This window comes from Trichomycterus rosablanca, chromosome 7 (assembly GCF_030014385.1).
Source record: "Trichomycterus rosablanca isolate fTriRos1 chromosome 7, fTriRos1.hap1, whole genome shotgun sequence".
Lineage (NCBI taxonomy): Eukaryota > Metazoa > Chordata > Actinopteri > Siluriformes > Trichomycteridae > Trichomycterus > Trichomycterus rosablanca.
The window spans coordinates 25,117,338-25,139,073 of record NC_085994.1 but is presented as its reverse complement, the minus strand read 5'-3'; the positions used below and the strand labels follow the sequence as shown (position 1 = coordinate 25,139,073).

The 21,736-nt window shown below is 38.9% G+C and overlaps 1 protein-coding gene across 2 annotated transcripts in view; it reads left to right on the top strand.

The window, feature by feature from the left end:
* fgd (faciogenital dysplasia) overlaps positions 1-21,736 on the top strand; it is a 168,423-nt gene that overhangs the window by 56,918 nt on the left and 89,769 nt on the right. For both annotated transcript variants that reach the window (XM_062999168.1, XM_062999167.1), the window contains exon 2: positions 14,167-14,325. In XM_062999168.1, coding sequence (XP_062855238.1) covers positions 14,167-14,325 — 159 coding nt within the window. The remainder of the gene's footprint in view (positions 1-14,166; positions 14,326-21,736) is intronic.

Here is a 21,736-nt window from a genome sequence, read left to right as displayed (position 1 = left end):
AATTCCTTTGACCCCATGGCTTGGAGTTTGCTCTGATATGCACTGTTAACTGTTGGACCTTATATAGACTGGTGTTGGCAATCCCCAATCATGTCCAATCAATTGAATTTACCACAGGTGGACTCCAATTAAATTGTAGAAACATCTCAAGTGGTATCAGTGAAAACAAAATGCACCTCAGCTCACTTTTGGGTGTCATATGAAAGGGTGTGCACACTTGTGTACATATGATATTTTAAATTTTAATAAATTAGCACAAATGTCTAAAAACCTGCTTTCACTTTGTCATTGTGGGCTGTTTTGTGTAGAAACTTGTGACAAAAAATGAACTTAATCTATTATACTGTAGAATGAGTCTGTAATGTAATAAAACATGGAGAAGGTGAAAGGGTGTGCAGATTTTCCGGCTTGACTGTAGTGCCTTAGCCGTATTATTAATTTTTGCTTATTATTTGTATTAAATCAAATACAATTTCTTTTTTTTATACCACTGGGTTGTTGTGTCTTAGAGACAACAAAGAAAATGGCCTTGCAGGTGTGTGGACTGACGTCATCAGACACCTAGAGGCACATCCTGAGTGGATTAACTTATTGTTTTCACCACAGACTAGAGGAGTTAGTCCTCTCTTTATGTTGCTTTGTATGAAATATCTGCTTAGCTGTTCAGTGCCCAAGTTTTTCATACCAACTGGAGGTATATAGTCAGGACAGTTTAGATGACCTAAAATCAGCCTTAGCCTACTTTATCATTGTTACCTGCTGGTTTGTGCTCTTTTATTGTCTCCCATTCACACACTGAATCATTTAGGGACAGGGATGGATGGAGGCGGAAGGAAAACAGACAGTATCTGCTTCTGGTTTGAATTAAGAAGCAATCTGTGTGCATGTATGTGTGTGCTGCATCTTTTTCTCCTGTCCCTATGGTTAGCCTTTTCTCCTTTTTTATAATTACACTTTTAAATCCATGTTTTTTTTTTATTCCTGCTGTGAGCGTATGACTAACTTCTCATTTACTTCTTCAGATTAAGAAGGAAATTAACACTCACTGCTTTAGGGTTTATTTTATAAATAATACAGCGTCGATGCTTGTGGGATCATGTTCAACATGGGTAATGTATGTATGTACTCCCACCGAGTGAAAATGAATTTGTAGTTTTAGTTTAAGAGGGGTTTTATTTCTCTGTTATATTGAGGTTTGGCTGCCATGTGGTGTCAGAATAAGGCTGATGTGTCTGTATGTAATATTATGTTAGTCCAACACATCTGAAATCAGCGTTAGAATCTCAGCTGTGCTATCGGGCAGCTAGAATAACACAGACATGATTGGCTATGTCTGAGAAGCCAATCATGTCAGTGTCTTCATTCTGCGTCCACTGTTTTATGCTGAAATCAAACTTGCTACGGCCCTGACCAGAATGAAGCAGTTGATTGAAATAAAGATTTGCTTACATTTTTACTCACACTCTTTAAATTTGATGGGTCTAGCCCAGGGGTGTCAAACTCATTTTCACCGAGGACCACATCTGCATTATGGTGGCCCTCAAAGAGCCGATTGTAACTGCTTTGATTGTCCTGCTTTGATTGCAGTCTGCCTTTTAAGTCTTGGACAATTGTTTTCTTTTTTTTGGAGGCTTAATTATGTTTGGTGTTAAAATGCCAAATTTATACTGTATATTTATAATGTATATCTACATTCATATTGTACTCCTTTACCACAGACACGGCCTCATAACACAAGAGACGTACCGGTTTCTCTTCTTGAAGCACAAACTTGTATTCACTTTTCCATCTTTCATTAAATTACCTCCTTCTGCTTCAATTTTCTCTTCTTGTACATTTTGGGATTATTTGTAAATATTTCTCAACATCACTTGTTGGAAAACTGCCTCAGTTAAACACTGAGGAAACTGCCATCTAGTGGCAGGATGCGGCCACTTTACTGGTTACTGGGAGATGCAGTTTATGTACGATTTTACAGTGTATTTTAAGACAATCATCTGTCTTTTAAGCTCTCGTGGGCCACATATAATGATTCGGCCCGCGGGCCTTGAGTTTGACATGTGGTCTAGCCTGACAGAATTTATCTTTAATAAAAAGTCCTACTAGGGTTTGACCAAACTCTCTGTTACATTGTTTAAGGCAGTCTATGCCTCTTAAGGTGGAGTACTACCAATAGTACAGTTACACACTATGTAGCACACAAGATGTGTCTTGTATGTGCTGTAGGGATGTAACGATGCACCACAAGACAGTTAAAAATCAGTGCACATGTGCCACAATTCAAATCAGTTATTCATTTAGGATGAATCGATATTCACTTTAAACAGCTGAGGGCACTGGCGCTATTCACCTCGTCTGGTTGACGTCACTACAGGATACTTGCTTTATTTGTGTTATTCATTTATCATTCATTTATTTCTATAATGTTGGATTTGTTTTAAAATTTCATCTTAGTTTTTTTTACACAATAAGCAATATTTGGCATAGTTTGTACCCACTTCAGAAATCCCTAGTGTGCTATCTTAACAACAATTTAACATGTTAGTTTACTGTGAAGTCATGTTATATAACTGAAAAACACATTAAATGTAGTAAAACATTGTTTGCAATGCATGAAGTTGAAAATCTAAAAGCATGTAAACTTAAAAGCATGTAATAACTTTTATAGAATTGTGTGTTTATTACATTTATTGGCAATGACTGACTAAAATACCCTAACTCATTAACTAGGAGGACTATTTCTGTGCAAATACAATTCTGCAACGTTGATGCTCTCCCCCTAACAAGCCCAGAGTCGTTATATCTTAAATGAAATTATTTTTGATTTTCAAAATGTGTTTTTGTACTTGGCCACACTGTGTATTATCAAATTTTGTTTATTGTGCAATAACATATAATAAAAACAAAATTAAAAGATTTACTTCATTTAATATGAAATATTTGTTTTACCTGAAATTGGTCTTTGGTTTAAAGTGATTCGTACACACACACACACACACACACACACACTCTACCATACACAGTCACACACACACACACAATAATATATCCTGCTGGTAAAGCAGGTTTGGCAGGTGCTGTTTCCGATTGCTTAGGAAAGCAGGTGCAGTGCCACGACACAGGTGTTTTTTGCACTCACCTGGCAACAACAATGTGTGTGTGTGTGTCCTGCTGAAACAGCGGGTTGTGGAAGGTAGGAACTGGAAGTTCAGTTACTGTACACACACACACACACACACACACACACACACACACACACACATAAATGCAGGCTCCCTTACCGGCAGTACTGGAGGGAGTGTTAGTAAGAAAGAGATTAATTGAACTGGTTTAGATGAAGGCAACATTACACAAATAAGCAAAAGAAGTAGGAACAATAGAACTACACCACTGTATGGTGAAGGATCCCTGTACTTTTTCTTCTTTTGATTATTTTTATTGCGACCCTAACTCTCTTTTAAAGGAGATTGAAATGGGATTAGAAACATGCATCACTAGGTAAGCTGTTCTCAGTGCTTTTTTACATAGTAGACTATTTACTACACATTTGACTATTAGAAGATCACATAGTTTTTGTAGAATAAATTGATAAACATTAAATGTGTTATTAATATAAATTAACCTATTCACTATATATGTATAAACAGTATGTATGTATACAGTTATTAGGGATGGAAATTTTTCCAATTTCTTTAACCCTGTAATTGACCATTGTTAGTCATTGGGTATTTGTTAATGGACAAGCTTATGGCAGCACATTCCAACATTAAACACAACACAGAGCTTTATATTAACACGTCTTTCTTCTTTATTGAATAAAAGACAGCTTGTACTGATGTACATTTTATACAGAGTCAGTAGGAAACAGTTTATTACAAACACTTATGCAGTTTTATGCAGATCCTCCTCTGAACAGACAGTGAAGCTGTGCAACCATTCAGATCCACATCTGTGAAAAAGTCTATGATCCCAGGTGTAAATGGGGAGCAGGGCTGTTAAATTTGGTGTTTTGGGTACAATTCTCTCATACTGGCCACTGGATATTCAACATGGCACCTCATGGCAAAGAACTCTCTGAGGATGTGAGAAATAGAATTGTTGCTCTTCACAAAGATGGCCTGGGCTATAAGAAGATTGCTAACACCCTGAAACTGAGCTACAGCATGGTGACCAAGGTCATACAGCGGTTTTCCAGGACAGGTTCCACTCGGAACAGGCTTCGCCAGGGTCGACCAAAGAAGTTGAGTCCACGTGTTCGGCGTCATATCCAGAGGTTGGCTTTAAAAAATAGACACATGAGTGCTGCCAGCATTGCTGCAGAGGTTGAAGACGTGGGAGGTCAGCCTGTCAGGGCTCAGACCATACGCCGCACACTGCATCAACTCGGTCTGCATGGTCGTCATCCCAGAAGGAAGCTGACGCACAAGAAAGCCCGCAAACAGTTTGCTGAAGACAAGTAGTCCAAGAACATGGATTACTGGAATGCCCTGTGGTCTGACGAGACCAAGATAAACTTGTTTGGCTCAGATGGTGTTCAGCATGTGTGGCGGCGCCCTGGTGAGAAGTACCAAGACAACTGTATCTTGCCTACAGTCAAGCATGGGGGTGGTAGCATCATGGTCTTGGGCTGCATGAGTGTTGCTGGCACTGGGGAGCTGCAGTTCATTGAGGGAAACATGAATTCCAACATGTACTGTGACATTCTGAAACAGAGCATGATCCCCTCCCTTCGAAAACTGGGCCTCATGGCAGTTTTCCAAAAGGATAACGACCCCAAACACAACCTCCAAGATGACAACTGCCTTGCTGAGGAAGCTGAAGGTAAAGGTGATGGACTAAACCCAATTGAGCACCTGTGGCGCATCCTCAAGTGGAAGGTGGAGGAGTTCAAGGTGTCTAACATCCACCAGCTCCGTGATGTCATCATGGAGGAGTGGAAGAGGATTCCAGTAGCAACCTGTGCAGCTCTGGTGAATTCCATGCCCAGGAGGGTTAAGGCAGTGCTGGATAATAATGGTGGTCACACAAAATATTGACACTTTGGGCACAATTTGGACATGTTCACTGTGGGGTGTACTCACTTATGTTGCCAGCTATTTAGACATTAATGGCTGTGTGTTGAGTTATTTTCAGAAGACAGTAAATCTACACTGCTATACAAGTTGTACACTGACTACTCTAAGTTATATCCAAGTTTTATTTCTATAGTGTTGTCCCATGAAAAGATATAATAAAATATTTGCAGACATGTGAGGGGTGTACTCACTTTTGTGATACACTGTATATATATATATATATATATACACATACTTTGATTTGGGACACAGCCTCTTCTTGTGAACCACAACATTTGAAAAGCTTGAGTGTAATAAAGAAAGTACCTTCTGATTTTAATTTTTAGTAAGAAATGCTGTTATTTGCATTTATTCAGTTTGCATCACACAGATGATGTGTCAGTGAAACGCTTGTGTTAGTGTTTTTTCACAACCAGGAAAAGTTTGGAGGTTTTTAATTATAAGCACACATTTACAAAATAATGGATTATATTCCTAATGGGACAACACACGGTTATAAATTTAATAGCATCTGGAGGAACATAAGCTAAGGTAAGCAGTGGTTACGATTTTTTTTGCTGTGTTTTGGATTTTGGCCGCTGTACCGTGATTTATCTCGTGCTTTTGTTTTGCAATGAAAAGAAAAAGTGTCAGTTGAAGCTTTTAACTGGTACCTTCTTATTACGGAAATTACATTCATTTGCACAATGACTAGAAAAGTAAAGGCACTAAGTAAAATGGCAAAATACAGTTGCTAATCTGTAGTTGTTTTTTTATCTGAACTTACATATCATTTGTTTATTTTTATGCTACATTTCCAATATATGTTTTGTGTATATTATATTGACTCATGACTTGACTTGGACTCTAGCCTAAAGACTCATGACTTGACTCGGACTCGTATTTTGTGACTTGTGAACATCTCTGCCTGAGGAGCTAGCTAACTATCCCCCAGTTCTGATTCAACTAAAAGCACTGAACATTAGAGTTAGCCGAAAACTGCCTTACAGTAGTAGTTTGCTTGTGAGCTTGGTTTAGAAGCAAGCTAACTAAGAAATACAATTCTAGTAATTACAATTAGCTGGTCAAATAGATTATGCGAGTAATGTGGTAGGTTTTGTGATTGATAACAATAATGAAACAACAACAAATAATAAGGTGCTTGCGTGGCACAGCGGTGCTTCTGGGATCCAGGGTTCAAACTCACAGCGGTGCTATTAACTGATCAGGCGTGTACAAACAGACAAGATTGACTGTGTCTATGGGCGTACACATGGCTGATGCCTCTCGATGAATTGTCGTCCTGTTGGGGGTGTGTTACTGCATTGTGCCCAGTAATTACGTGGAAAACTGACCCACCACGATACTGACCAGAATAAAGTAGTCACAAAACAGTGGTAAAGTGGTATCAGGGACAGTAGTATCCTAATAGGGAAGAGCTTTGGCCTAGCAATCGTAAGATTGTGGGTTTGAATCCTGGAACTGCAATGCAGCCACTGTTGGGCCCTTAAGCAAGGCCCTTAACCCTGTTTGCTTCTGTACAATGGCGAACCCTGCACTCTGACCCCAGCTTCTAAACAAGGCTGTACAGTATATGTTTATTAAACAAATAGAGGTATTCTATTCTATAAATCATGAAAATCTCATGAAACTGGAAAATAAATTAAAAAAAACATTAAGATGCAGCCTGTATATTAAAGCTTTTTGAGGCAACATTGGTGTACTTATTATAAGATGATACGAGTTTTACTTTGGTATTGTAAAATATCCAAATCATTTGTGTGAAAAAATAACATTACACACAGATGTGTTACATGTGTTGAGATTAACCCTCATGTTCTGTTTGGGGTCCCTGAGACCCCAGAGCCTCTTTTATTGCTCATAAATTATTCCTAGCCTTTTTCAATCAGCTTGATACTTTTCATTATCATTGAATGAATGATATATTCATTTTCATAATTTAATCAAAGCGGCAAATAAACAATATATTTATTTCTGCGCCCAGGTATTCCGTTAGCACACCAGCGCCGAGATTCTGAACTTGATTTGAAACTCGGTTTTGCCACCGGTCGGCTGGGTGCCACCTAGCGGGCATAATTGGCAGTTGGTTATATTCACATTCATTTTTTAAAGTTTGATAACTTGTTTTGTTTCACACAGAAGGATGAGTTCCCCTTGGTTTATTTTAGGATTAGACACGGATCTCGTGTCATGACAATGGATTTATGTGCATGAGCCATCTTTGTTGCAAAATCATAAAACATGTTGTTCTAATCCAAACAAAAAACTGTATACATTTATTAATTTAAATAACGAATAACTGTTAAACATTAAAACAGGTGTAGTTGCTTTGTATTAGTATGGAGTCTGACAGCATGTTCAACTGCCTTTGTGAATCTGAGTGTAGTGTTATTTTTCTACAGAAATGATGTGCATATTTTAATGACCCAGTATAAAGGTAAATCATCAAGCTTATCATCTTATAATAATAACACTAATGTGAGGAAGAGCTTTAATATATTAATTTCATTCTTACTGATAATGATTAGCAGGTTCAGTTAGCGCTTGTAATAAACATATACCAGCTACCATATACAGTGGTGTTCAAAAAAATAGCAGTGATTTTAAAAAAGCGAATAAAGCACAAAATCATTATAATAACTTTTATTTCCATAAATGCAAATGCACTGAAAATACTACACTTTCAATTCTAAATCAAAACCTTAACAAAATTTTGTCAGTTTGTGTCAATCCTTTACAGAAAGTTAAGAAAAATTAATATTAGGCTGTTCAAAATAATAGCAGTGCCAGCATTTTTCTTTAAAAACTCAAAAAATGTATCTATAACATGAAAAAATGTTTGAGGTTCCACTTTACTTTAAATTACTGAACTAATATTTAGTGGCAGAACAATTGTTTCCAAGATCTGTGTTGCATGGAGTCAACCAACTTCTGGCACCTCTGAACAGGTATTCCAGTCCAGGATGATTAGACGACATTCCACAGTTCTTCTGCAATTTTGGGTTTTGCCTCAAAAAAACGCGTTTCAGATATCAGAAGACAAGTTCTCTCTGGGATTGAAGTCAGGGGATTGGGCTGGCCACTCTATTACCTCAATCTTGTTTGTCTGTAACCAAGATGTTTTGGGTCATTGTCATGTTAAAACACCCATTTTAAGGGCATTTCTTCTTCGACATAGGGCAACATGATCTCCTCAAGTATTCTGATATATTTAAACTGATCCATGATCCCTCGTATGTGATAAATAGGTGTAACACCATGGTATGATAAACATCCCCATATCATCATTTTGTACCACCGTGCTTTACTGTCTTCACAGTGAACTTTGGCTTGAATTCAGTGCTTGGGGGTCGTCTGACATACTGTCTACGGCCACTAGACCCAAATAGAACAATTTTGCTTTCACCAGTCCACAAAATGTTGAGCCATTTCTCTTTGGACCAGTCAATGTGGTCCTTGGCAAATGTTAACCCATTCAGGACACGTCTTTTTCTTAACAACGGGACTTTGCAAGGAGTTCTTGCTGGTAAATTTAGATGTTCCTTGATCTTTCTGGAGGTGATCATTGACTGAGTATTTGCTATTTTGGCTAATCTTCGATCCAATTGAACAGTAGTTCCACGCTTCCTTCCGTATCTTTCAGGTTTTGGTCGTCACTTCAAGGCATTTGAGATCATTTTAGCTGAGCAGGCTATAATTTGCTGCACTTCTCTGTATGTTTTTTCTCTCTACAATCAACTTTTTAATCAAAGTACGCTGTTCATCAGAACAATGTCTGGAACAACTCATTTTCCCCAGTATTTCAAAAGGAAATGTGCTATGACCAACCTGTGCAACATTTGCCACCCTCCTACATTAAATAAGGGCCAAAACTGACACCCGTTCTTCTGCAGAATGAATGACTTCACCAATTGAACTCCTCACTGCTATTATTTTGAACAAGCCCCTTTCAATCAATGCTTCGATTACTCAGAATGAGTGGGATGCATGTCCTAATTGTTGGGTTTGTTTTGTTTTCATTACTCTACTACACTATAGAGTGTAGTACACTTTTGCTATGTAGAAATAGCATTTCTACTAAAAACAGTGATTTATCAGGTTAATGGTGTTGGAATGCTATTATTTTGAACACTACTGTAAAATTCACAAACTGAACTCTAAACTGGTTTAGCTCATAATGTTTATCTTTATTTTACTGCTCTATGTTACGGACACCTTCATTATGTGTAACTTTTTTAAATTACCATACCATGAACACTTGATGCTTGTCACTGTTGACTTAATAATCGACTGATAGCCTTTGGTTATCGATTTAAAAATTAGATCCATAGATGACTAACTTTGTATTTGTAAAAACCAGACGGGCAGCTGCATTTTGAATGAGCTGCCATTGTCAGGCCATTGATGCACCCCTATGCTACAAAAAGATCTTGGCTTTGGTATCATTTGTTGTTGTTAGAGTGAACTCAACTCTGTTTTCCTCAAACAAGATGAAAGGTGGACATTTCCACTGTGTTTTTGGTCCATCTGAGATGTGCTTTGGCCCATTATTGTATTAAGATTACAGCTCTACCAACATGCTGATATAAAACAAACTTCTAAATGTTTGAATAACAACGGATGTAAAAACAGATTTATGTTTTGTTTTTTTTACATGAAATGTCTTCTTTTAGTAAGATTTTTTTATTTCCATCCTTTTTCCAATTACCATAAAATTGAACTACAGCAGATTTTATCTATGATATTTTACTCCTTCATCAGTGAGAACTTACCATTCTGGGGAATTCTGGGGCAGATGGGAGTGTTGATGGGATGGAACGCTAAGCGGGGTTCATTAAAAGGAAAAGGGGAAAGCTGATTACACACTGGCCTAAAGCACTGTGGAAATCCAGGACAGATGACGGCTGAACCTTTCGCTTTGGGGTGTCTGCTGTTTTTTTGCAGAAAAAGAATTAATATGTGGAATAATAGTGCACTGATATGCACTGTCGAATCTAAGCCTCTTGGAAACAGACAATACACACAGATGTACATAAACACTCACATTGGAGGATTTAGGGCATTAAAAAAAACAAAGCAAAGATTGCATGGGATTATCATAATCATACAGCAGTCAGACGTATAGAAAAAGTTTATTGTACTAAATTTTCAACTGTAACATAATACCAATATAATAAAATGAATTTAGTATATAATACAATATTTGTATTCACTTACATTTTAAACATTATGGGCTGGAGACGATGAGTGGCAATGCACTATGGGTCTTTAGGACCTAGGAATGATCTTCGACTCTAAAAACTGTTCATATTGTGAAAATGTTAAACTCCAGAATGGTGTTTTACATGCCATTTGGGATTCTTATCATTGCCATAAATTATGTATTCATGAAAGATCCTGTGGGTTTTCTGCTTCCATCTTTCAGAAAATGCACACTCACACTGGGAATTGGTTGCTTTAAATTGCTCATAGGTGTGAGTGAATGAATAAATAAGTGGGTGTAGGCTGCTCTGTGGTGATTTGACCCCTCCTGGGTGTATTTCCACCTGGCAAACAGTTTTTCCAGATAGCACCACGAACCTAACCAGAATTAAGCAGAGTGAAAATGCATGAATAAAAAAAGAATACAGTGGTTGCTTTACGATCGAGTTAAAATGAGGGAAACATTACCAGTGGTTAACAGATTTAATTGTTGTCTCAAACAGCTGAGTGGTCATTAGCGGGTTAGGTGAAGTGTAATATAAATTGCAGATACCAGCATGTAATCTACAACCCCAAATCAGAAAAAGTTGGGACAGTATGGAAAATGAAAATAATAAAAAAAACACAGAATTACATTTACTTTGACTTTTATTTGATTGCAGACAGGATAAACCTGAGATATTTCATGTTTTATCTGCTCAACTTCATTTAATTTATTAATAAACATCCATTCCTGCATTTCAGGTCTGCAACACGTTCCAAAAACAGTTGGGACAGTAAAGCATTTACCACTTTGTAATGTTGCCATTCCTTTTCACCACACTTAAAATACGTTTTGGCACTGAGGAGACCAAGTGATTTAGTGTTTCAGGTTTTATTTTGTCCCATTCTTCCTGCAAACACGTCTTAAGATGTGCAACAGTACGGGGTCGTCGTTGTCGCATTTTGCGTTTCAAAATTCTCCACACATTCTCTATTGGGGACAGGTCAGGACTGCAGGCAGGCCAGTCTAGTACCCGTACCCTCTTCTTCCACAGCCATGCCTTTGTAATGTGTGCAGCATGTGGTTTTGCATTGTCTTGTTGAAAACAGTCTGGATGTCCCTGGAAAAGATGATGTCTTGAAGGCAGCACATGTTGCTTTAAGATTTCAATGTACTTTTCTGCATTATTGCTGCCATCACAGAAGTGTAAATGACCTTCTCCAAGGGCACTGACACAAACCCCATACCAAGACAGACCCTGGCTTTTGGACTCGTTGCTGATAACAGTCTGGACGGTCCTTTTCGTCTTTGGTCCGGAGCACACAGGGTCCATTTTTTCCAAAAAAAAGACCTGGAATGCTGATTCATCTGACCACAATTCAAGTTTCCACTGTGTGATGGTCCATGCCAGGTGCCTCAGAGCCCAGAGAAGTCGATGCCTCTTCTGGACATGGTTAACATAAGGCTTCTTTTTTGCACAGTAAAGTTTCAAGTGGCATTTCTGCATGTAACTTAACTTGTGTATTGTAGTTCTTGACAAAGGTTTGCTGAAGTAATCCCATTGACATCACCTGTTTGGAATCACATCATTATTTAGTTTTTTTCACCTCATTAGTAGCCCTAAATTGCCCCTGTACCCTGTTTTTTGGAATGTGTGGCAGGCCTGAAATGCAGGAATGGATGTTTATTAACAAATGAAATGAAGTTGAGCAGATAAAACATGAAATATCTTGGGTTCAAACTCTCTACAATCAAATAAAAGTCAAAGTAAATGTAACGAACACTGCATTTTTGTTTTATTTGCATTTTCCATACTGTCCCAACATTTTCTGATTTGGGGTTGTAATTCTAAGCTATTTCTGGGCTAAATGTTGTCAGATGACAAAAGTAGCAAATAATTGCAGATGTTTTTTCAGCAGGTATTTTGATAGTCACCACACAAAACGAAGATGTTAGCCACTCTGCTCACACCCTCTCATTTTTAATAAGCGCTGACTAAAAATAGAGCTCTGCCCTGGATAAGTCACTGATTTTGCAATATGGAAAATTATTGTACACCCTTTGTGTGTTCATGCATTGTTTAAGGAGACTATGTTTCAGATATCTCATTCTAAATGAACAAAAACTGGTTATTTTTGTGAGTTATTGAGTGACAAGGTTTTCTCCGTTACATTCTTATTTGATGTCTCATGTCTGCTATCATCAACTAAGAGCAATTAAAGTTAGATTTAGTTTAAAGTTAGATCATTATTGTTATAATTATTATTTTTATTATTGGCATATTTTTGGAACCACAGAGTGTCCAAGTTTGCTGTGTTTGCTTCTTCTTTTCTTGTTTCAATGTATATGAATTGTATATTGTTGTATAAGAGATCACAAAGTGAGCCAAGTTTTTTTTTTATATTCACTCGAGATCTGATATTTTGATGGAATGCTCTACACTCTATGTTCCCTCTTTATTGTGGGCACACTACTGACCCGTCAAGACATGGACTCCACTAGACCCCTGAATGTGTGCTGTGGTATCTGGCACCAAGATGTTAGATCTTTTAACTCCTGTAAGCTGTGAGGTGGGGCCTCCACGTATCAGACTTGTTTGTCCAGCACATCCCACAGATGCTCGATTGAATTGAGATCTGAAGAATTTGGAGGCCAACACCTCAAACTTGTTGTTGTGTTCCTCAAACCATTTCTGAACCATTTTTGCTTTGTGGCAGGGAGCATTATCCTGCTGAAAGAGGCCACAGCTATCAGGGAATACCGTTTCCATGAAATAGTGTACATGGACTGCAACAATGCTTGGGTAGGTGGTACGTGTCAAAGTAACATCCACATGCATGGCAGGACCCAAGGTTTCACAGCAGAACATTGCCCAAAACATCACACTGCCATGTGTTCCCCAGGCAAGCGACACACACGCACCTGGCCATCCACGTGATATAAAAGAAAACATGATTCATCAGACCAGGCCACCTTCTTCCATTGCTCCGTGGTCCAGTTCCAATGCTCACGTGCCCATTGTTGGTGCTTTCGGCGGTGGACAGGGGTTAGCATGGGCACCCTGACTGGTTGCAGCTCCATACACAACAAACTGCGATGCACTGTGTATTCTGACACCTTTCTATCAGAACCAGCATTAAGTTCTTTTTGAGCTACAGTAGCTCGTCTGTTGGATCGGACCACATGGGCCAGCCTTCGCTCCCCATGTGCATTAATGAGCCTTGGCCACCCATGTCCCTGTCGCCGGTTTACACTGTTATTTCCTTGGACCATTTTTAATAGATACTGACCACTGCAGACCGGGAGCATCCCACAGGAGCTGCAGTTTTGGAGATGCTCTTACCCAGTCGTCTAGCCATCACAATTTGGTCCTTGTCAAACTTGCTCAAATCTTTATGCTTGCCCATTTTGCTTGCTTCTAAACACATCAAGTTTGAGGATAAAATGTTTACTTGCTGCCTAATATAATCGATGTATGTTTATAAAGCAGTTAAAGCATGCTACACTTTGCCCAATCATTAAAACAGTATTTGTAAGACACTACCCATTACAGAAAGCATCTATTGTAAAAGGAAATTCAGAACATTCCTCACTTTAACCCACTTAATTAAACCAAAGTGGTGGTTCAGACAAAGCATTTCCTACTGAGAAAACAGTCTGTACTCAGACTGGAAATCGAGCTGGAAGTTGGTTAAATGAGTGTTACTGTTTCTGCATTTCTTAAAAGACTGTATTGATTGACTAATCAATACTTACTGTCTCACTTGCTTTCATAGAGGTATTTTGGGTAGCTAGGCAACCTAGTGAAGGTCAAGCCTCTCCTCCAGTTTCAGGTACTTAAACAAGAGACAAAATATGTGTTTGTGTGTTTCAGTCTCAGTATTTTTGTTCTTTGTCTCTCTTTAGATCTTTCTTCATCGTTCCTGCAGTATTCCTGTGGGTCACTGGACTTGGTGTTAAATAAGAAAACCTCATCTTTTTCCAGACCAAGCCACGACAACAACACACGGCAAACCCACAATCCTTTACCTGCACCCAGGAGGTCAGCACTACAAAAACCTAGAGGTACTGTAAATTTACTTGTAATTACTTATACGTATTAAGAAACCTGTAAAAAGGGCATATGTGTGTGTGTATATGTATATGTATATGTGTATATATATATATATATACAGTATATATATACAGTATATATATATATATATATATATATATATATATATATATATATATATATATATATATATATATATATATATATATATATATAGATACAGTGTATCACAAAAGTGAGTACACCCCTCACATTTCTGCAGATATTTAAGTATATCTTTTCATGGGACAACACTGAGAAAATGACACTTTGACACAATGAAAAGTAGTCTGTGTGCAGCTTATATAACAGTGTAAATTTATTCTTCCCTCAAAATAACTCAAAATACAGCCATTAATGTCTAAACCACCGGCAACAAAAGTGAGTACACCCCTAAGAGACTACACCCCTAAATGTCCAAATTGAGCACTGCTTGTCATTTTCCCTCCAAAATGTCATGTGATTTGTTAGCGTTACTAGGTCTCAGGTGTGCATAGGGAGCAGGTGTGTTCAATTTAGTAGTACAGCTCTCACACTCTCTCATACTGGTCACTGAAAGTTCCAACATGGCACCTCATGGCAAAGAACTCTCTGAGGATCTTAAAAGACGAATTGTTGCGCTACATGAAGATGACCAAGGCTACAAGAAGATTGCCAACACCCTGAAACTGAGCTGCAGCACAGTGGCCAAGATCATCCAGCGTTTTAAAAGAGCAGGGTCCACTCAGAACAGACCTCGCGTTGGTCGTCCAAAGAAGCTGAGTGCACGTGCTCAGCGTCACATCCAACTGCTGTCTTTGAAAGATAGGCGCAGGAGTGCTGTCAGCATTGCTGCAGAGATTGAAAAGGTGGGGGGTCAGCCTGTCAGTGCTCAGACCATACGCCGCACACTACATCAAATTGGTCTGCATGGCTGTCACCCCAGAAGGAAGCCTCTTCTGAAGTCTCTACACAAGAAAGCCCGCAAACAGTTTGCTGAAGACATGTCAACAAAGGACATGGATTTCTGAAACCTGGTCTGATGAGACCAAGATTAATTTGTTTGGTTCAGATGGTCTCAAGCATGTGTGGCGGCAATCAGGTGAGGAGTACAAAGATAAGTGTGTCATGCCTACAGTCAAGCATGGTGGTGGGAATGCCATGGTCTGGGGCTGCATGAGTGCAGCAGGTGTTGGGGAGTTACATTTCATTGAGGGACACATGAACTCCAATATGTACTGTGAAATACTGAAGCAGAGCATGATCCCCTCCCTCCAGAAACTGGGTCGCCGGGCAGTGTTCCAGCATGATAATGACCCCAAACACACCTCTAAGACGACCACTGCTTTATTGAAGAGGCTGAGGGTAAAGGTGATGGACTGGCCAAGCATGTCTCCAGACCTAAACCCAATAGAACATCTTTGGGGCATCCTCAAGCGGAAGGTGGAGGAGCGCAAAGTCTCGAATATCCGCCAGCTCCGTGGTGTCGTCATGGAGGAGTGGAAAAGCATTCCAGTGGCAACCTGTGAAGCTCTGGTAAACTCCATGCCCAGGAGAGTTAAGGCAGTTCTGGGAAATAATGAAAAAGTGAGTACACCCCTCACATTTCTGCAAATATTTCATTATATCTTTTCATGGGACAACACTATAGACATGAAACTTGGATATAACTTAGAGTAGTCAGTGTACATCTTGTATAGCAGTGTAGATTTACGGTCTTCTGAAAATAACTCAACACACAGCCATTAATGTCTAAATAGCTGGCAACATAAGTGAGTACACCCCACAGTGAACATGTCCAAATTGTGCCTAAATGTGTCGTTGTCCCTCCCTGGTGTCATGTGTCAAGGTCCCAGGTGTAAATGGGGAGCAGGGCTGTTAAATTTGGTGTTTTGGGTACAATTCTCTCATACTGGCCACTGGATATTCAACATGGCACCTCATGGCAAAGAACTCTCTGAGGATGTGAGAAATAGAATTGTTGCTCTCCACAAAGATGGCCTGGGCTATAAGAAGATTGCTAACACCCTGAAACTGAGCTACAGCATGGTGGCCAAGGTCATACAGCGGTTTTCCAGGACAGGTTCCACTCGGAACAGGCTTCGCCAGGGTCGACCAAAGAAGTTGAGTCCACGTGTTCGGTGTCATATCCAGAGGTTGGCTTTAAAAAATAGACACATGAGTGCTGCCAGCATTGCTGCAGAGGTTGAAGACGTGGGAGGTCAGCCTGTCAGTGCTCAGACCATGCACCGCACACTGCATCAACTCGGTCTGCATGGTCGTCATCCCAGAAGGAAGCTGACGCACAAGAAAGCCCGCAAACAGTTTGCTGAAGACAAGCAGTCCAAGAACATGGATAACTGGAATGCCCTGTGGTCTGACGAGACCAAGATAAACTTGTTTGGCTCAGATGGTGTCCAGCATGTGTGGCGGCGCCCTGGTGAGAAGTACCAAGACAACTGTATCTTGCCTACAGTCAAGCATGGTGGTGGTAGCATCATGGTCTTGGGCTGCATGAGTGTTGCTGGCACTGGGGAGCTGCAGTTCATTGAGGGAAACATGAATTCCAACATGTACTGTGACATTCTGAAACAGAGCATGATCCCCTCCCTTCGAAAACTGGGCCTCATGGCAGTTTTCCAACAGGATAACGACCCCAAACACAACCTCCAAGATGACAACTGCCTTGCTGAGGAAGCTGAAGGTAAAGGTGATGGACTAAACCCAATTGAGCACCTGTGGCGCATCCTCAAGCTGAAGGTGGAGGAGTTCAAGGTGTCTAACATCCACCAGCTCCATGATGTCATCATGGAGGAGTGGAAGAGGATTCCAGTAGCAACCTGTGCAGCTCTGGTGAATTCCATGCCCAGGAGGGTTAAGGCAGTGCTGGATAATAATGGTGGTCACACAAAATATTGACACTTTGGGCACAATTTGGACATGTTCACTGTGGGGTGTACTCACTTATGTTGCCAGCCATTTAGACATTAATGGCTGTGTGTTGAGTTATTTTCAGAAGACAGTAAATCTACACTGCTATACAAGTTGTACACTGACTACTCTAAGTTATATCCAAGTTTTATTTCTAGAGTGTTGTCCCATGAAAAGATATAATAAAATATTTGCAGAAATGTGAGGGGTGTACTCACTTTTGTGATACACTGTATATGTAAATATATACACCTATCAGCCATAACATTAAAACCACCTCCTTGTTTCTACACTCACTGTCCATTTCATCAGCTCCACTTATCATATAGAAGCACATGTCTACATATAGAAGTCAGTTCTACAATTACTGACTGTAGTCCATCCGTTTCTCTGTATGCTTTGTTAGCCCACTTTCATGCTGTTCTTCAATGGTCAGGATAGGGCTGTCACGGTGAAAGAATTTCCCCTTGCGATATTCAACCTGTCTCAATATCGCGGTATGCGGTGATATCGCCATTTCTTTATTTTTTTTTTTGAAAATTACTTAATTCATCTGGATTTTAGAGCTATATAAACAAGCTTTATTGTTAGGCTATGTGTTAGGCTATGATTCGATATATTATTGCTTTATAATGACAAAGATGAGACAGCTTTAAGACCAATGAAATGCGTGTTTAATGTTAAATACAGAACAGAGCAGGGATGCGCGTCTTTTCTCTATTAAAAAAGGTTTAAATTTAGCTTCTAGCCTAGGCTAGATATACACTGTAAAACGAAAAAAAAAGAGTTTAGGCTAAATATTTTAAACGCACATCTAATCAAAATATGGTAAAAAAAAATAGAATAAAGAATAAAGTCTGTAAGAGTTTAAACCTGCATTATCATGCGCGCTAGAAGAACCAACATGTTCACCTGATGTGGTTTAGAGAGGATCTGAGTGGGGTAGCGTTGTTCCCGACGTTACCGGTGTTACACTAATACACACGTGTACTGATCCTGCATGCGACTTTACAGATCAAAGCAAATCTAGCCTGGTTATTGCGCCACTATTAACTATCTATTTAGTATCTATCTATATAATTAACATAACAATATATACTACATTTTAAGTTATTATTCGTTTCAATACATTTTTATTCAACGAAAAAATACATTTAAATCATTCCAGCAAGCGAGCAAGAGAATATTTGCAGGCTGCAATGCCATATTAACCGTCATTAAGTGTTTTAGTACGCCAAGCATGTTTGAATATAGTCTAAATTACAAGTATTTTATTGAGTGTGAACTCAATTTGATCATTAATAAACTTGCCTATAATTCCTGTTGCGATTGTTTACATTTTAAAACACAAAGCCTGACATTCAGCAGCAACGCATGCGAACAGGTTGCGGGAAAATGTCGCTCCTAGCTCATTTTCATTATGAATTTATTTAACATTTATTACGCCCGATTGTAAGCGTATAAAACAAGATGGACCCTGCAAAAAAAAAAAAAAAAAAAAGAGAAGAAAGAAAGAAAAAACGTGAATATCGCGGTGATGCGGTTGCTTGGCATGCCCTGCGGTTGGCTGGTCTATACCGCGATTTTTCAAAATTGCGGTTAGCGCGACAGCTCTAGGTCAGGACTCTCCCAGGACCACTACAGAGCAGGTATTATTTGGGTGGTGTATAATTTTCAGCACTGCAGTGACACTGACATGGTGGTTATGTGCTAGTGTGTGTTGTGCTGGTATGAGTAAACACCTCACTGTCAGTGCTGGACTGAGAATAGCCCACCAACCAAAAATATCCAGCCAACAGTGCCCTGTGGGCAGTGTCCTGTGATCACTGATGAAGGTCTAGAAGATGACCAACTCAAACAGCAGCAATAGATGAGCGATCGTCTCTGACTTTACATCTCCAAGGTGGACCAACTAGGTAGGAGTGTCTAATAGAGTGGACAGTGAGTGGACACGGTATTTAAAAACTCCAGCAGCCTCTGCACCACCTGAGCACCCACTTAATTTTTCCCCACTGACTTAAAACCAGCTGGAGATACAGGGGTTTGATCCCTTGACCTCATACATGCAAAGTTTGCACTCCAACACTCCAATACGTCTTTAAAAAACAAACAACAAAAATAATTAGAAAAAATAATGATATAAATTAATAATTATTATTATAATTGACTTTATGAAATATGACCAAATCTCCAGGATTGGTCCAAACTAATTTCATCTTTTATTTAGATTGTAACCTTTTTCCTTTAAAGAGATGTACATAAAAAATAATCTGAGAGCGGTTCCCTGCACTTCTTATACTATATTATGTTTTTTAACATAAGGAAACAATTGCTGAACAAAAACTGTAATAATGCATTGAAAACAAAACAAGACAGTAAAGACAAAGTCATATATCCACAATAAACCAAATATTTACAAAATATCTTCTTCCCAAGATGATGCAAAATAAGTCCAAAAAAAAAAGTTGACCAAAGTAGACTTTGTGGGGTTCAAAGCTTATACGCCTTACCGGAAGTCCACTTCAACTGAATCAGAGTTATTCCGTATAATGCAGTCCTTATCCATACCCTTAGTTAGTCCTTATTAAAGTTGAAAGTCCTTTTCCAAAATCCAGCAGTTGGTAGTATATTTCCAAATAAACTCCTTTTCTACAGAAGTAGGAATATTCATGCATTAGCAATGTAAATATACAAAGGAAATTAGCATATAGCATTAGCAATGTAAATATACAAAGGAAATTAGCATATATCATTAGCATCTACCTTCCATAATGTTTCCAAAAAGAGAAATTATACCAAGAATAATGATAAGCAAAACATAGTTCGCAGTACTTACATCTAGGCATAAAACATCAAAGTTTCCTAGGAAAGATCAAAAATGCAAAGCAGCAAACCACTTCTGCTTCCATCAGGAAAATGCTGTGTCTACTTCTTTTCACAAAAGTAAATATGGGTAATTCCCTCTCTATTGCCCCCTAAGGGAGACCAAGGGAACTGACCAAATGTTACTCTATGGTGTTAGCCATCATGTCTGTTACAAGATAATGTTGAAAGCTCTGTAATGTCATTTATATTGTAGCATGGCTTTACAAATCCTTGATATTGATTTTATTGACTTGCTAATTGCTTTTCAGTGCTCATTTAAATTGGCTAGTTTAACTGCATCCATTAGACTGAGCTATAAACATTACAAAGGGAAAGTTTTTCACTTGGAGTCATTTCCTAACAACTTTAGGTCCCAAAATTGTTTGTGTGCAAACTAGCGCTAATAATGATTAACTCATAACTGACAAAGGAAGCATTGTTCAATTAATGCTTTTAGATAATTAAATGTGACATTGCTTTTATACAACACTAGTTAACACTAATAAGTAACAACAGATTATAATTTCTTGCTTTCTTTAATCATTTCTTTTAATCTGTGAAAACAAATAGTTCTGGTCTGTTGCCTGCTAACACGAACACATTCCTGCACACTAAATAGCTCCTACTTTGTTTGATTGGGTCTATACCTTATCACAGGCCGGCTACTTTGCACCATGTTTATTTATTTGTACACTTTCCATTAAATAATAATAATAATAATATAATATAATTTTATTTATAAGCGCCTTTCAGGTCACCCAAGGACACTGTACAATTCAAATACGATCAAGTACATACAGAGAACATAAAAACAGCACAGCACGCCAGCGAATTAAGTATAAAAGAAATAAAAATAAAATAGAATAGGAACTTAATTAAAAAAATTAAGAGACCAGGAATTAAAGGGAATAAAAACTACGAACTATGGAACGCAGTCCTAAAAAGATGCGTTTTTAAGTGCTTCTTAAAAATAGATAATGATGAGCTTGTGCGGAGGAAGAGTGGCAAGGAGTTCCATAATTTAGGGCCTGCCACACTAAAAGCTCTTTCACCGAAAGAGTGAAGTCTGGTTGATGGAACAGACAGTAGATGGGCATCAGCAGACCGGAGTGAGCGTGCAGGACAGTATGGAGTGAGCAGGGCAGAAAGATAACTGGGAGCAAGACCGTACAGAGATTCATAAACCAGGAGTAGAATTTTGTATTGTACTCGGTAATGGACAGGGAGCCAGTGGAGATTTTGCAGTGTGGGGGTTATGTGTTCCCAGGGTTTAGTATGAGTGAGAAGCCTTGCTGCTGAGTTTTGAACATACTGAAGTTTTTTTAAGTTTCTGGAAGGAAGCCCAACCAGCACCGAGTTGCAATAATCCAGACGAGACGTAATAAATGCATGAATAAGGGTTTCAGCAACAGGGTCAGTGAGAGAAGGACGCAACCTAGCAATGTTATTTAGATGGAAGAAAGCTATTTTTGTGATGTTATTGATGTGAGCATCCAGGGAGAGTGTGGAGTCTAAAATAACACCAAGGTTGCGAACCTGGTTCACTGAAGATGTGATAAAACCTGGGATAAATAGCGTGGGGTGGCCGATTTTCTTCAGAGTGGCAGG